At 33.6% G+C, this 16,326-nt stretch overlaps 2 protein-coding genes across 3 annotated transcripts in view; one reads left to right on the top strand and one right to left on the bottom strand.

Moving 5' to 3' along the window:
* The window catches only part of LOC138698076 (bumetanide-sensitive sodium-(potassium)-chloride cotransporter-like), a 158,309-nt gene extending 154,784 nt beyond the window's left edge, over window positions 1-3,525 (top strand). The window contains exon 20 of the mRNA XM_069823781.1: window positions 491-3,525. Within this exon, the coding sequence (XP_069679882.1) occupies window positions 491-626 (136 nt within the window). The 3' untranslated portion in view covers window positions 627-3,525. The remainder of the gene's footprint in view (window positions 1-490) is intronic.
* Window positions 3,526-7,132: 3,607 nt separating this feature from the next.
* The window catches only part of Ncc69 (sodium chloride cotransporter 69), a 520,228-nt gene continuing 511,034 nt past the window's right edge, over window positions 7,133-16,326 (bottom strand). For both annotated transcript variants that reach the window (XM_069823777.1, XM_069823780.1), the window contains 3 exons: window positions 15,842-16,008; window positions 13,525-13,633; window positions 7,133-12,622 (listed from right to left, as the gene is read on the bottom strand). In XM_069823777.1, the coding sequence (XP_069679878.1) occupies window positions 12,487-12,622; window positions 13,525-13,633; window positions 15,842-16,008 (412 nt within the window). In that variant the 3' untranslated portion in view covers window positions 7,133-12,486. The remainder of the gene's footprint in view (window positions 12,623-13,524; window positions 13,634-15,841; window positions 16,009-16,326) is intronic.

Genomic DNA, 16,326 nt, shown 5'->3' with positions numbered 1-16,326 from the left:
ACAAATTAGAACTTATTTTAAAAGATACGCTGACGTCAGCGGACTCGAATCACTACCTGATCCGATTAAAGGAATGCTCAGCGGAAAGTGTATGTCTGTGCCACAGCACATATACAACCTGCACTGCATCAATCAGAGGTAACCGGAGGTCTCCGATTGAAAGCGCGTAAACAACTGCTCCGGAGAGAACCTAATAAAGGTTAAGAACACAGCGGATTTTGGATGTGCAGCGACGATATCTTTAATTTTTTTACCAGTAGGCTGTAATATAGGGCCTATGTATGGTGTGACTCCAGTTGTATTAATATTTATTATTATTATTATTATTATTATTATTATTATTATTATTATTATTATTATTACATATTACTGTTTCATTTAAGGATTAAAATGAGTGAGTGAATGGTACATGTTCACTCAGTATAGAGTTCTTTTAAGCTGTACACGCTTCAGTGAACACAATTAAAAATGGCCTGTGTTCACATTTCAGGGCTTTGCCAATTCCAAGGAAAGAAGTGGTTTCTGCTCCATTGTATATGGCCTGGCTTGAATTACTCACCAAAGGAATGCCTCCTTACCTCATTATTCGTGGCAATCAGACATCTGTCATCACGTTCTACTCATAAGTACCTGCTTCTGCGTTATTGCCAGCAAACTGGCGCTGTAGAGACACGCACCACAGTTGTTCATAGCGTGGCACATGTTGCCTTTTATTTTTAATGCAGTATTGTAATATACTGAGCTTATTAAAAACTCTGGGAAAAAAATTCTTCAAGCTCTGATGTTAACTTTCACGTCAACAATTACAAGCACTGAAGTCTTAATCAATTGTTACTTGAAAGCCTAGAAATGAACCTTTACTAATTACATGTGTGAAATGTATATAATGATCTGTGATAAGAATTCAATTTTATATTCCAATACCGAGGTAAAAAATATTGATCAAGTCTTGTTCAAAAACTGTTATTTATCGTTCATTATTCTATGCAAAATAGAAAATAACTGTTACAATTTTTTAAGTCTCATTTGCAGCAGAAGTATTTTGTCCATTCTTGATAATACATTTCTTATTAACATTTGAATATATTTTATTTTTTAAATGCGGGATTATTCACATCACCCATCTTTCCAGAACGCTAGAGAATCCACTCAACTTCCTACAAAATTAAGTATTAGGTTTCCCCTGGAACAATAGTGGCGTCAGCAATTTTATTTTGGAGTGGGGAAACCCTCCTTCCTTGTGCTCAAAAAAAATCTGTACCATTACAGGCCGCGAAAGGCCCTTAAGAGTTGTGGGATGTTAAGGCTCCCACCTCAAGGGAAAATTGGCACTAAGTAGCACTAGAGATGTTAATCCTACGTGCTGATCGCCTTTGCCCCCAATTTGTTAGAGGCAGAGTGAATGCCAGGTCATAGTCCTTGTGATCCACACCGCTGAAATTATTTTGAGAGTAAATTAATACTAGTCAAGGCAAATGTTTCTAATATTAACTATTAATACTTATTATATTATTCTATTTATTTTACTGTAGATCACCTAGATGTTAAATGAAAGTAGCTGATAAGAAAACGTTGAGTACAATATAACAATAATTAAATTAATGAGTAAACAGAGAGGGACAAATTTTAGCTGCACTTCCGATATCCGTGCACATTGGAATGGATATTAACCCATCTAAGTCCCTCTTTTAGCGCTGCTCCTAATCTAAAATAATAGAGAATCGAAGCGCGGTGGAGATCATATCTTCTTGTAATCTCAAGGGCTAGAATTTATCCTGCCTTATTTATATTTTAATGGTTTGCACACTTCAGCTTATCATAATCTAAAACCCTTAATTTGATATTAAATGTATAATAAAAAATAAGAAATATGTGTAGATTATTACAGTTAAATAAACTGTATGGTTAACTCTAGGATTTTTAACATTTTGAAGATGTAAAACCTGTTTATAGCACCACTTGCCACATTCCTTATTTTATTACATTTTCTAATGAGAGAAGTGATAATGTGAAAGAATCCTTGGTTGAGTGAATGTAACCTCTATATCCCCTCATTTCAGGTGAAAAGATAATGGTTGTCATAATAAACGGCATTCCAGTAACAATATTTTTAAATCTGTAAGAATTTCAGAGTTATAAGGCAAGGTCTTGAAGAATTTGCTTCATCCAGAGTTTTGTAGCTAGAATGTATATATGCACATAGTAAGAGGTATAATTTCTTATTTTTTATAAATATTAAGTGTATATTGGCACAATTTATCAGCAATGTTCCACTTATGACTCACTCTCCGGCTGAAGAAAGGACAGTGTTTTTGTGGAATAGCTGATCTGATGCCTGATTCCCTGAAGAAAAGTATACGAAACAAGATAACTCCAGGCTTTTATCTGATTACGGAAATACTGTGTATGTTTTCCTATAGATACAAGAAAAGCTAAGAGAATCAAATGTCATGAGATATGTGATGTGATCATGTTATAAAATGCATAAAAATGTAGTGCTGTACACGAAGCTTAAGAAGTATAAAAATGTTTTTTGTACACCAGCACTATAAACAGTCTTTATCATAAGTCAAAATTGTGCACAATATGCCACATTATTGTTCCAGTGCGGTAAAATATTACTATGCCAACTAAAACATCATGACTTCTATTATGACGACATAACTTGTACTATAAAATTAATATTGTGGAACGATTTTTCGTGTACTGGTGATACTATATTTTAAGACATTACTGCTATCATGGCAACGCATTCTTCATAGACCATGATATTAAACCACCCATCATTACAAATTTGATATGTTATTTCATTATTAATTGTTTTATAATGATGTTGTACAAAAAAGAATAGCATATGAAACACGTTATAATATTACATTTATTCCATTCGTCAAAATTAGGAAACTCACTTGATTCATTTCCTATGCACTGACTCTTGCAATAAAGTATAACGTTATAAACTAATTTCATAATATCCTATTATAACAGAGAATAAAAATGTGTAACAAAATTTCTCAATATTCTAGTCCCCTGTATTTTATATGCAAGTAATTACCACCATATTTCCCAATGCTATGCATTTAATTTGTTAATTACGTCATTCTGCAACAGATTTGTTAACTATATGTATCTTGTTGCAAGAAAGAGTTTTATGTAACTTCATATCCTCAATAGAAATTTAAATATAAAATGTAATAAAGATAGAAACTACAACAACCTAATGAAGATGCAGCAATGTTCTTTTAAGGGATCAATGTATGTGTTATAATAAAAGAGAACTGCAGACACATGAATATACATAAACAAGATTCTCTTTCATGATAGCGATGAAGTGACTTTTATTCGCTACACAGTTATGTACTATGGTGCAGTTACTTTAAAATCTACAGAAATATTTGACATCAGTTTCTCTCTTGATATTTAATTCACAAGCCTGAAAAGAGGAGTTTTTAGAATGCCATTTTAGTTTTGCTTAGTATTAATTAGAAATTAGAATAAAACATCCATACAATGATGTACAAAGTGCATTTGTGGTTTTTGTCTATTCCTTGTATCTAATATGGATGTTTACAAATGATCATTTAAATTTTAGCTTCAGAATTGTTTGTGATTTACACAAACAACTGTGTGCTTTGATTCTGTATGTTTTTTATCATGAATTATACAAGAATTCATAATAAAAATAACTAATATAAAAGTTAAGTTAATTTCTAACAATCACATCTCCATTAACTTCCCAGTTTTATACAAATTTAGATTCTAATCCAATTGCAATGCCGAGCACACGAGCACTCTTGATACAAACACTGTAACTGAGTTGATCCTATACATAGGGGCAGAGCAGAAAAGTCTACATCTTCACTCATAAACTAAGGTACATAAATTGCAATACAGTGTTTTGACGCAGAACACATATTTTCCCATACCGAGTAAGGGCACCTGTTTCAGAGTCAGGATCTGTGGTGAAAGAAAAAAATAAAAAAAAGCCAGAATTTAAAATGCTTACTGTAGCAATTCTATGAGCCACAGCCAATGTTATTAGTTGTTAGACCATGAACTAATATAACTTGTGAGATCACTCCCAATACGTCCTCCCTTGCTACGGGCAAAAGGGTGCCAAACTTGCGCATAAAATTAGCTGATGTGGCCTCTCTGAGTGATATCTCAGCATCAAGAGCAGCTACTACAGACCTGTGCAACCACGCGTTTGATTTGTAATCGCGAATTCTGCAATATTAAAGTCATAATAGACACGTATGGTACACTATGAGTGAATTGTATAGAAAAATGTGTTGTGAACTGGAACTAATTTTGCAATTTCACGTCATATGAAGAGAAAATATATTGTATGCCCTTCAATAATTACTTCTCCGGAGGAGCATCTGCTGTTACTGATTCCTTCACACTGATTCATGCTTCTTCAAGTCAGTAGCCTAAGTTATTTCCAGAGTGTAACGTGGTAGAATGGTGATATGAGTCTCAAACGACTCGTCTGAATATCAAACCAGAAAACACTAAATCATAAGCATCTAAACAAATAGTAAAAAGGTGTAAGTGATAATCTCGAAAAAATGAGTGGCTAAAATCGAAATGTCATAATATTTACAACTAAAATTAAAGTCAAAATACAAGAAACGCATATCAGATGAAAAAGAAGCTCAAAAGAGATCTATTAAGCAAAAATGATCCAAGCCGAACAATGTAATGCTTATAGAGAAAGATAGCCAAAGCGGCGCAACTCAGAGAGCCTCAACCGAGCAACTTTACCACAAGTACATGCGAACCAGTGGATGTGGACATTGAATACGATTCAACAGAATGAAACACACATTTCGGGTCAGTAAATGTGGCAAAATCAAGAAAAATGTGGGAAAATATAATATGAAAGAATTAAACGAATTTTCTGATAATCACATAATCAGCCCCAGCAGGAATCGAACCCCAGCCCAGCCCAGCCCAGCTCCAGATCAGAAGACAAACGATATACCACCCGAGCTACGCTAATGGGGGTTCCAAAATAAACACCACACATTTCTCTACTCCCTATGCATCAGTGCTTGATACATGTTCAATTAAGTGTTTGCAATTTTTATTGAAATCCTGGCTAAGTTCACAATATGTTCCGTACTGTGGATATTACTCACACTTACTGAGAATGAATAATACTGAATGTCACATCAAGATTAGATATTTATCTTTGAGAACATATAATATTCCTCTGTTGAGTCGATATTTCGGGTTTCATTATCACAAAATCCACTTGAAAAGTATTCCTTAAAAGCGAAATTTTCCTTAAACCAGGTTTCCTCAAAAGCGGGAATTAATTACATTGTTCTTAAGGTAATTTGGCTGGGATTTAACAGATTATTCCTTAAAAACGAAAATGTTAAAAGAGGGTTTTACTAAAACTTCATGCATACCACGATCAACTACTGTATATGAAGAGCAAAACGAAAATGGACAAAATATAAGCAACTAATAGGACTCCTACAATAAATATTAACCTGGGTTTGTTAAAATAAGCAGATAATATTTCTATAATAATGAGAGTAATTCATTTCCAACATTAGAAATTTGTTGCAATGCTGACACTATTTTTTTAGACTAGCTTTTGGGTCTAGTCTATGAACAAATACTCGAAGATGGAGTAACTGTAGCAAGACTTTTGCTGCAAAAGTTATGGAAAGTTGTATCCATCTCTACTTACTTTTGTAATGTGCATGTTGAACTCCTGTACCTGTAACTATAGCTGTCATTATTGTCCTCTTCATCAATCATCTTTACTGGGAGATCCTTGATCTTGCAAATCAAGCTTTCAGCTATAACTCCCTGTAAAGTTGATTTGAATAATTTCGAAGGAAAAATTGTTCCGGGTTCGATACCCGGGCCCCGGCACAATTTTTCCTTCGAAATTATTCATTCTTGATCTTGTCAGCAACCTGTCCCCATTTAACATCCAAACGTTTTGCTTACTTTCTTTTTCTTTCTCCTACTTCTTTTTTCTTTCTTTTATCCTTTACTTCTCTTCACTCACTTCTTCACGAAATGTTACAAGACTATGAATAAAAAGATTAAAAATATTATATAATATTTATATGAAATTCCTAATGATTTATTATATGTCTTAAGAAAGAACTGTATAATGAAATATACATCAGCAAAGCTTACACTTTTCACAAAATAATAAGTGTAATTAACTACAATACGTTTGTCAAATTACTATTGCAATCCTGGAAGATATACAGTCTGGCCACTTGATGTTGTACATTTCTCTTTGCTAAAACTTTGAATCCGTTTAAATGATGCACAATAAACAAATTTAGGAAGAAATATATTTATTAATATTTTTAAGACCTATTCAAGCTGCTCTATAATGCTTAGCAATGTAAGAATAAAAATATTTAAAAGATATATAATGTAATGTGTTAATTATTCCACATTCATTCTTAACATTTCACCGAATATTTAAAACCATTTTCACTTTAATTGGAATTCATCTCTTTCGTAATTCTTACAATGGCATTCAATATACTTTTGAACAATCATAATTACGGACTCAGCTACCAGTTCATGTTAATATGCAACAATGCTATTGTCGCTGCATATTATAAATGTTCACACTTTTTATAAAAGTTTCAGAGACACTTCTGTAGCAAACGTTCAGTCACATCATCAGGTGAACTTTCAACATTTTTACATTTTAGAGTTTGTTAGACGTAAATAATTTGCTAAGTCTGTCATTTATAAGTAATGCGAACAATTTGTATGCCGACACAAACAAAAAAACAAGTAATTATCTACCAAAAAAAGTACAGTATAACGAAGAAGTTCCTTGTACTTCTATATTCAAAGTGGGTTGTACAATACTGTCTTCCAAACATACATTATCACAAGTACAAACGTAGCTTTGTTCATATTGTAATACTGCAATCTAATAACATAAATGCATGAACAGTTCTACACTACCGTATATGAAGTTTCGAAAACTCTGCATACCTATGTATTTTACACCTTACACCTCGAACTTAAAACTAATTTCCCCATTTAGCAGGTAATCAAATGCCTAGTTAACCACAAATATTCGTTTTCAATATAGTTGTCTTATATGAAATTCGGAAAGAAAGAGTCTAGCTCAAAAATGCAGAGGTATAATCTCAAGAAAATAGAGGAGCATAACACTAGAGTCATTGAACCATAACAGAGAGGCACTGGTACAATGTAATAAAACTGGTGTCTCTGAGTATGATCATTAGTGTTTCCTAATGCATTTGCTACCTCTTGTACAACAGTTCAAATATACAAATTTAAGTTATTTAGAAACTAACTACAAAGTATTCTTAAATTCACGCATAGAAAAATACGTAAAAATGAACGACACGTAGAAGTCCTTGTATACAATAAAATTGAATGTTCTCCATCATTCATTTGTTAAAGGTACATACGTTTCAAGAACCTGCACCACAATGTTTCAGATCAAAATATAAGCTCTAGTTTCTCTTTTTGACCTAAGCTACATTACTTCGAATCACTGGAAACACTGGCATGTCCTTCCTTTGTATCTCTGTACACATACATAAATATGACAGTTTTTCACCTAAATGTAGGTTGTTTTAAAACTTATTCTCAAATAACATCCGAAAACAAGATTTCCGAGAAATTTTATATAATTTTATACAACAGTTTAATGGAATTACATTTAAAATATCTAGTACACTGTAGCATTGTATTCTGCAATTATTATTATACAAATTATTCTAAACTATAACTGCTGGATACATAACAGAAGTTGCAATTCTAAGATTTTATAAAATGGAAGGAGACTGAGGACATTATTTTAATATAATAATAATAATAATAATAATAATAATAATAATAATAATGTTACCATCAGATCTGCAGAAATGTCTCATTCTCTCTTCCACTACCGGTATTTAGAATTAATTTTTTACAAACATTTATAACACTATACCATGATATAAAATCATTTGAATACAATTTTTTCTCAATTTTTCAGCCTATGTTTCCCGATCTTGTCAAGAGTTTTTTGGTAGTCATCATCTCATCTTCATTACGTAAACCCGAAATGTTTGTTATGTTGAAGTTCATTTTCTCTTAAGAGAAAATGAACGCGTTTGAATTATCTTTCCTACCAGAGTCTACATTCGACAGTAATTAATAAACTCAGAATCATAACGCATTCCAATACTGGCTATACATTAACATTTTCAGCTAAGAAGTTGACACTTTTTGTTTCTTTTTAACTAAAGACCATGTAACAAACGATGTAATCCTAGTCCTTACACACTGAATAATAATCCTATTAAATTTTCTGCAAATGCATATTACGGTCTATTATTTATAATATGATACCGTTCAAATATAATAATAATAATAATAATAATAATAATAATATTTATTTATTTATTCTGGAGAAGTTAAGGCCATCAGACCTTCTCTTCCACTTAGCCAGTACTACAGTACATAAACTTCACACATATTCTCGTCATATTTTAAGGTTTCTCATGTCAAGAAGACATATATATGAGGCACAGAAGTAAAGCTATATATGCTATGAGTACTGATACTTTTTTAAATTGGTTTATTTTACGATGCTTTATCAACTGTGGTAGTAATCCAGCGTCTGAGTGAAAATGAAGGTGATAATGCCAACAAAATGAGTCCAGGGCATGGTGTTGAAAGTTACCCAGTACTATGAATACTACATTAAATTCTTAAAAGGTGGTGAGTGGACACTAGGGATTTTAAGTGGTGAAACAGAAATTCGTCACTCTTGCTTGAAACTGAATAACTGGAATTTTGTTTTCTATTGACTGAAATACACTATCTACCAAAAAGTAATTGGACACTGTTTTTGCACCTTTAGGAATCTCGTGGTACCACCTCTTGTTGCTATAGCTGCAGCTACCCAGTCAGGCATGCTTTCCACTAGTTTTTGTAGGATACTCACTGGAATCCGTCGCCATTCCTCTTCCAACATGGCACTCAGTTGGACAAGGGAAGTTGGCCGCATTTACCAAGACCTCAATCACTGGGCCAGTTTTTCCCAAAGGTGCTCAATGGGATTGAGATCAGGACTCTGTGCAGGCCAGTCCAACCGGTGAACATTATTGTCTGCATACAACTACGTAATAGCCGCCGAAACATGGTGCCAACTTCCATTGTCCAACTGAGTGCCAAGTTGCAAGAGGAATGGCGACACATTCCAGTGGATATCCTACACAAACTAGTGTAGAGCAAGACTGACAGGGTGGCTGCTGTTATGGCAACAAGATATAGTACCGCGAGGTTCCAAAGGGGCAAAAACAGTGTCCAATTACTTTTTGGTAGATAGTATAGTACCTTAAAAAATCTTGGGGGAAAAAAAATCACTATTTCCAAAGAACAGCATCTTGTACTTCACATTTTTTGGATAGGGCCTTCATTTATGTAAGAGATTCTGAAATTATTACGAAATAAAATTATTTCCTTGTCTCCTCTGAACTATTACACAAGTAACATACTATTGTAAGTGACGAAATTAATTAAATGTGGATTCATTAGTGCATATTTCTAAAAGCATATAAGGTACTAGGCATTACTTCTCATCTGACTGAAGAGAATAGAAAAGTGAGTAGTATTTACATATTATCTCAATATATTATTACATAACAAATTTTTACTATGAATTTAACATAACTGATCTACGTGTTTGAATGTTTACCATTTAACTATACTTACTTACACACTCATATTTATGGCTTTTAAGGAACCTGGAGGTTCACTGCCACCCTCACATAAGCCTGCCATCGGTCCCTAAGGGGTAAAACTTTATTTCTCTACTGTCAAATTGCAAGTCACGTTTAGGTGCCATTAAAGCTGAATACTATACGAAAATACTGGTACACTATTCTTTTAAGAACGTCTGAAAATTCATTTTCAAGTAATAATATTGATAAGATAAACTTATTTCTCTTATTTTACTTCTTTTCATGCATATGTACTTAAGAAGATGGATTGTTTTGTTTGTAAAGTAGTTATCAACGAAATTATATCAAATTCCATTATCAGTAAAATTAATAATAACTAATAATCAGAACAAATTGTGACAACATACAATTTGGTTTTTAAAAAAGTTGGATTGTTATCTTGTTCTGTAAGTTTTTCCACATGAGTGGTATATCTTTCGTTAGTTTATTAAGAAATGTATTATACATAACAACAACGAAATAACTCAAAATGTTGGCCATACTGCGCTGCTGTGCCTACAGTATTTAGATGTATTATAATTCACAATTATTAATTTTACATCCTTAAATATGAGAAGATTCCATTTCTGTATCTGAAGATAGAAATTAAAAGAAGAATCAATATTCAATATGTTAACATGTCAATAGGGCTAGGATTCTTAGGTAAATAAATATTTTATTTGCACTATAATAGAAATTTTTAATTGTGTTTTAAGTTTCGGACAAGATCATCTGAGCATATATCTTTAATTTTATTCACATAAAAACACAATTTTGAATTTTTTTTTTCAAATATTCACATAAAAATTAAGTATTCATCAAATAATTTTCAAAAAAGCCCAATTTCAAATTAATCATCACCCGAATGTTCAGTGCAGTTGCTTAGACGTCACAGCTGGCAACTGTTTCTCGGAATTGTTGCCATCTGTAGACCAGTGGAACTGCAGCCTGCTCTCTCTTACCACAAGTGATAAGAGCTGTTATCACTAAAAAATTGTACTCTAACACACACAAACATTGATGTGTCATTTAGGAGTGTTTTGTAAGTTATCATAACGTTGATTCAGGAAGCAAGTATAATTTCATAAATATCAGCTATCTCTGTTTCCGTTTCCAACCATAAACATGTCTCTAGGGAGTGCAGGTTGTTTCTCAATGGCCAGGGCGCTCTTTTTCCCCAATACAAGGCAGGTTCTGCGATAATCGGCAGTCATTTGTAATGGACAACTTAAGGATGAATCTCTTTGTGTACTGTAATTTTACAGCAGTTGACGAGACAGCATAATTTATACTGGTGAGTACTGCATATTGTTTATATTCACATAAAATAATTAAAACATAATTAAATATTTTTCCTTTTTTGTCACATATTTTCCCGACTTTTGGCACATAAAAAAATTAATATTTTCAAGATTTTTAGCACCTAAAAATCCGAGCCCTACATATCAGACATCGCTGATGGCCATAAAACTTTAACATCATAAACAAAAAAAGGATACACCAAAAACCAGTTATTTGGACTTTTTTTTTTTTTAGAAGACACTAAGATTGATTCAAGTGGATAATAAAAAACCTTTATTGTCTTACATATATTTATCAGTCTGTCTTTACGGTCCCATACACTTCTGCCTAGATATACAGAAGTTCAACTTACATCCACAACAGTCTCTGACCAAACACCGGAATATCTCCAGTGATATACATAGTCAGTAAGCCACGTTTGTGAATCATTTAATGGTCATAATAAATTACAATCTACATTCAAGTAATTTACCAGTTTCGTGTTAAAATAATCACTAGGTTACTCCTTATTTTAAAGCAGTGATTCTTAACATACCGGTATTTTTCAATCTAATAACTTTGAGTGAAACATGAGTGTAACATACGATTACACGTTAAATTATTAAGAACATATTGTATCTGCATAAGAGTATGCAAATTCCTTACTGCATTCCACATATTACATAAAATAATTTTCAATTAAAGTTTTAAAATCGATTTTAATACTGTTAATACATATGCGCTGCTTTTGCAACATAATTTCTACCATGTCCATGAGGTAGCATTGGACGTCTGTTTGGGCATTACTATTTTAAAAGAGCTATCCGCTACAAATTATATATTTTATTGTAATGATCCCGCGAAGTTTATTAAAAATAATTACTAGTTATAAAAATTTGAATGTTTTAAGTTTACAGCAAAGGCCAACCGACATTTAAAATTAAGTCCTACTGAACCCTCTGAATACATACGACATTAACACTTTTTCTTCCTCCCACCGCCCTTGCTCACAAATGATTAAGAACCTCTGATCTAAAACATGTATGGAAAAGTATAAAGTTACACAAATTCTGAAACTTGGTTCTCTTACTCAAAGCAATATATAATAAAAACAATAACAATTAACGTTGTTTATAACAGAAAAGGAATGAATATAACCTATATAAACTGGTGGGAATAAAATGAGAGTACATGTGCTTTCTATTTACAGGCAAGCAAGGCTCTAGTACAGTCTCTCCAGCTCTGTTCCACAGCATTGAGCACTTTTACATATTAATATCTACACTCAATACAAGTTCATTCCAACTACCTGCAGACACATAATCTCCAATATGAATGTTGTCTTCATAAGCGAAAGTATTTCCCAAATGTTAAGAATAATCCTATTCTTAGTTCTGGATATTGAAGCTTTCGAAGTTTCCTGCATACAGATTTGAAAGCAATGCGTGTAGTCTGGCATTCAGGAGTAGAATGTTAGCACAGATGTCTGGTTACCCCGAACCAGAAGGAATGGTGGCATATCTCTTGTCAATGTCTCTAGCCATGCCATATACAACGTTGCAGATACCACGTTCTTTCTTGGCATGGGTAGTGTCCTGCAAAAAATGCATCAATATATGAAAACAATGTGATGTGATGTGATGTTACAATGGATTCCAGTCCATTGCGGGTTAGACTACAATGAGAAAGCTGATATCTTCACAAAAAAGGAACCAAAATCACAGAAAACACTTATTTTATGTATCAGTGAAGGGTTCAGAGTCATAGTGGGCCAAGCGCCATATATTAAAAGCGGAGAAAACAAGGGTTAAAATTAAGTGAATACCATAATTCAATGAAATATATAGCAAGTGATACGAAGTATGCACATTAAAACTAAATGATATGTCAATTTTCAATAAACTATGTTATTCACTTAACTTTAACCCTTGCTTTCTCCGATTTTAATAAATGGTGCTTGGCCCACTATGGCTCTGAATCCTTCAATTAAAAGAATTATGCTGAGAAAGATAAACATTAATTACTCCATAAGAATAATGCATGAGAATGAAAACTGAAAATAATAAATCAAGAATCATAAAGTTATTCCTGAATTACCATGCAAATCGGCATAAACTTGGTTCACTGCCTCATCACGATGTCTATATTCTGAATAGGAATATGTGGACATGGACCACATCAGATCTCGTCAAGCCTGAATAGGCATTCAGATATTGTTATTGAATATTGGAAAGCAAGGAGGATAATGACTTTGTTGTTAAATTCTGGGCATTAGATACACTCAGCTAAAAAAACAAATAAGATTCTATTGCTCACAAAATATTGTGCACTTTTTTAAACAATTTGTTGCTTGACACAGGCTTTAACACAAAATTTGCACAATTCAGGAAAGGAAGAAGAATAAATCCCTCGTAATAAATGAGAATTTTTCCATATAGGCCTAACGTATTTAAATCTGTACAAGAGTTGTCATGAAATATGAGTTGCTGCTACTTACATGACAATCAGGTTTGCATCAAGTGAGTTCTCCTTGATAAGCTCCCTCAAACGCAAATGTCGATTTGTCTTATCATTCATTGCCAGCAGCTCTGCTTCTGTAATTGCCACTGAACAAAAATTATAGTTATTAATACAACTTCGATACTTAAACAATCCTAAGCCTGCAATTAAATTCAAATACTTAAATTCTGAACTTTGAGAGAACTGCGGAAATTTTTTGTAAGAAATAATTGTAGATAAAGATAGTTTTCCTTACTATGATTATAAATATTATACACCCCCCCACACGAAACAAAACAAAAGGCGCCAAGACCAGCAACAACAGTTCTGATGATGGCCAATAGCAGGCCGAAACATGTTAACAAGGTAATATAAAATTTAACACGTGAAAGAGACACAATACGTTTTCTAAAGTGAAAATAAACAAATAATTGATTAAATGGCGATCTTACTCGTGTTAATCAATATGAAAATAAATACTGGCTTTCTTTGCTTTTCTTCCAACAAATGAGAAAAATGTTCGCTAATAATTTGCTCTTACAATAATTCAAAATGCAATAATTCAAAATGTAAAGAGAAACAAATGAGAAAGACGTTCACTAATAATTTTACTCTTAAAATAATTCAAAATGTTAAAAGAGAAAAGAAAAGAAAATAGGCAGAAATCAAACCAACGACCTCTGTTTACCCACAGCACTAGAAAGCCCATCCTTAAGATCTGAAAGTACCGGTACATGTTTATTAAAATATGGTTAATATATGGTACTGGTACTTCACTGATATTTGCTGTTTCTTAAACGACAGTTTGTATTAATTTGTAGCAAATAATAATAAAATTACAATTATGAAGAGTTGCGGGTTGACAACTGGGAAGACTTGGCCATGGACAGAAAAGAGTGAAGGTGCTCTGAGAAACTGACATGGAGTTGACATGCTCCATAATGCCCAATTGATTGATTGGAGCCACAATACTGTCTGAAGAGAATTCCAACTGAAGACTTAATTTGCAGGTAACAGTCATTTATTTAAACCACATATTTTGCTGCGTCTGTGGCTCAACATTAGAGTGTTGGTCCTCCACCCAGGAGGTCATTGTGGAATTTGTGGACAAAACAGAGGCTTTTTTCGGGGTACCCCCTTTTCCTTCTATCATTCTGCCAACACTCTCCACTTTTCCCTCATTAATTCATCTATCTGCAACAGTAAAAATAGGCTGGGGTGAAGTCTTGGGGGTAGTACAGGTTTCTGACGCTAATGTATAGGAAGGGCTTGGGGCTACAGCCTACTCGTCTGCAGACCAAACCTGAGGCAAGCTGGCCCACCTGTCAGCATCGGGTTCACGAATGCCACCCAGGCCACCTATCGGACTTGGACAATCATCTCATATATAGGGCGCACAAGGGACCAAAGCATGCCTGACAGTGGCGGAGCGTGGCATTTTCCAAAGTGTTAGCCCGTATTTACAGTAACATGCATGTAACATCCAACATAAGTCTGGGCAACTAGTTTATCCTCAATCTGAAATTCTTTGATTAAACTGAAAACATGACCAGCCAAGGAAACAGCAATGTGGTCTGAACTTACGACGGTGGATCGGAAAGTAACACACAATAATTTTTTTTCTCCTTTGGTATTGCGGCTGGTATGTTGACTTTTCACTGAGATATATTTTAAAGTTTTCACTACAGACACAATGTGTTGTGCATGTGGGGCTCTAGCGAGAGAAGCGTGAACTACGCAACAAAGATGGCAAGTGTGTTACTGTCGTCAACTTGTGAAAAGCAGCTAAGCGTTGTGCGATTTTTGTGGGCTAAAGGACATAACCCAAGTGAAATTCACAGGGACATGTGTGGCGTGTACAGGGAACACTGTATGGACCGTAGCAACATCTTCTCGAAAAGCCAAGCCAAAACCACATATTTTAGGGGCGGAGGTGTATACTGTATTATTTGGCACAAAAGAAAACGAAAAAAATTACAATGGGCATATGCAATTGTGAGAGGTGCATAAATTAAAAACGGTATAAATTAAGCTGAAACAATAGCAAAGAGTCATTCACTTAGTTGTCAAGTGTTCGACTCTGTAAATTCTCTCAGCAGATATAATTTTGGGACATCTCTAAAATGCTTAAATTCTAGAATCTTGAGATGAGTAATTTTGTATGAAAATCTAGTAGATTTACAAGAAAGATTTTTCTCAGTTTTTCCTTCTTAGATAAAAAAAAACACGAATAATTAATAACAAGTACAGTAAGTCACATTCTTAACTGAAGGCACAGTCAGTTAAGAAAAGTATAGTACAACAATCATACTTACTTGGATCTGTAGGCATTCCATTGTCGGTATTTACATCTAATTGCTTGAACTCCGATATCAGGCTATCAAAGAATGCCACAGTAGTTTCTTTAGGTTTCTTGGTAATGTCTGGTATCACCTTCAAATCCGAATAGTCGATGCGGAATTTTGCAAGTAAGCTTGCCATGCTGAAAATCACACATTTTTAATTATTACATGCTATGAATGCATTTTTCAACAAAATCACCAGTGGTGGCCACTTGAGGAGAACTTTATCCTTAAAGTGGGAATAACTTTTTTTCCCTTTTCATTTCAATTCAGATGAGTAAGGCATGCGTATATTTTCACTGTGTGTGATTTGTCATTCTAAAATTCCAGCGCCTTTATTTGACATTTTGATTTTTTCCATAACTAACTTGCACGAGCCACCACTGATGATAAAAGATACGTATTATCGAAGTAATTAACTGAAGACATAACAAGAAAACTTGCCCCCCTCCCCCCCA

The sequence above is a fragment of the Periplaneta americana genome, chromosome 4 (genome assembly GCF_040183065.1).
Source record: "Periplaneta americana isolate PAMFEO1 chromosome 4, P.americana_PAMFEO1_priV1, whole genome shotgun sequence".
NCBI classification, from domain to species: Eukaryota; Metazoa; Arthropoda; class Insecta; order Blattodea; family Blattidae; genus Periplaneta; species Periplaneta americana.
Note: the sequence above shows the minus strand (reverse complement) of the source record. Positions and strands in the feature narration are given on the sequence as shown.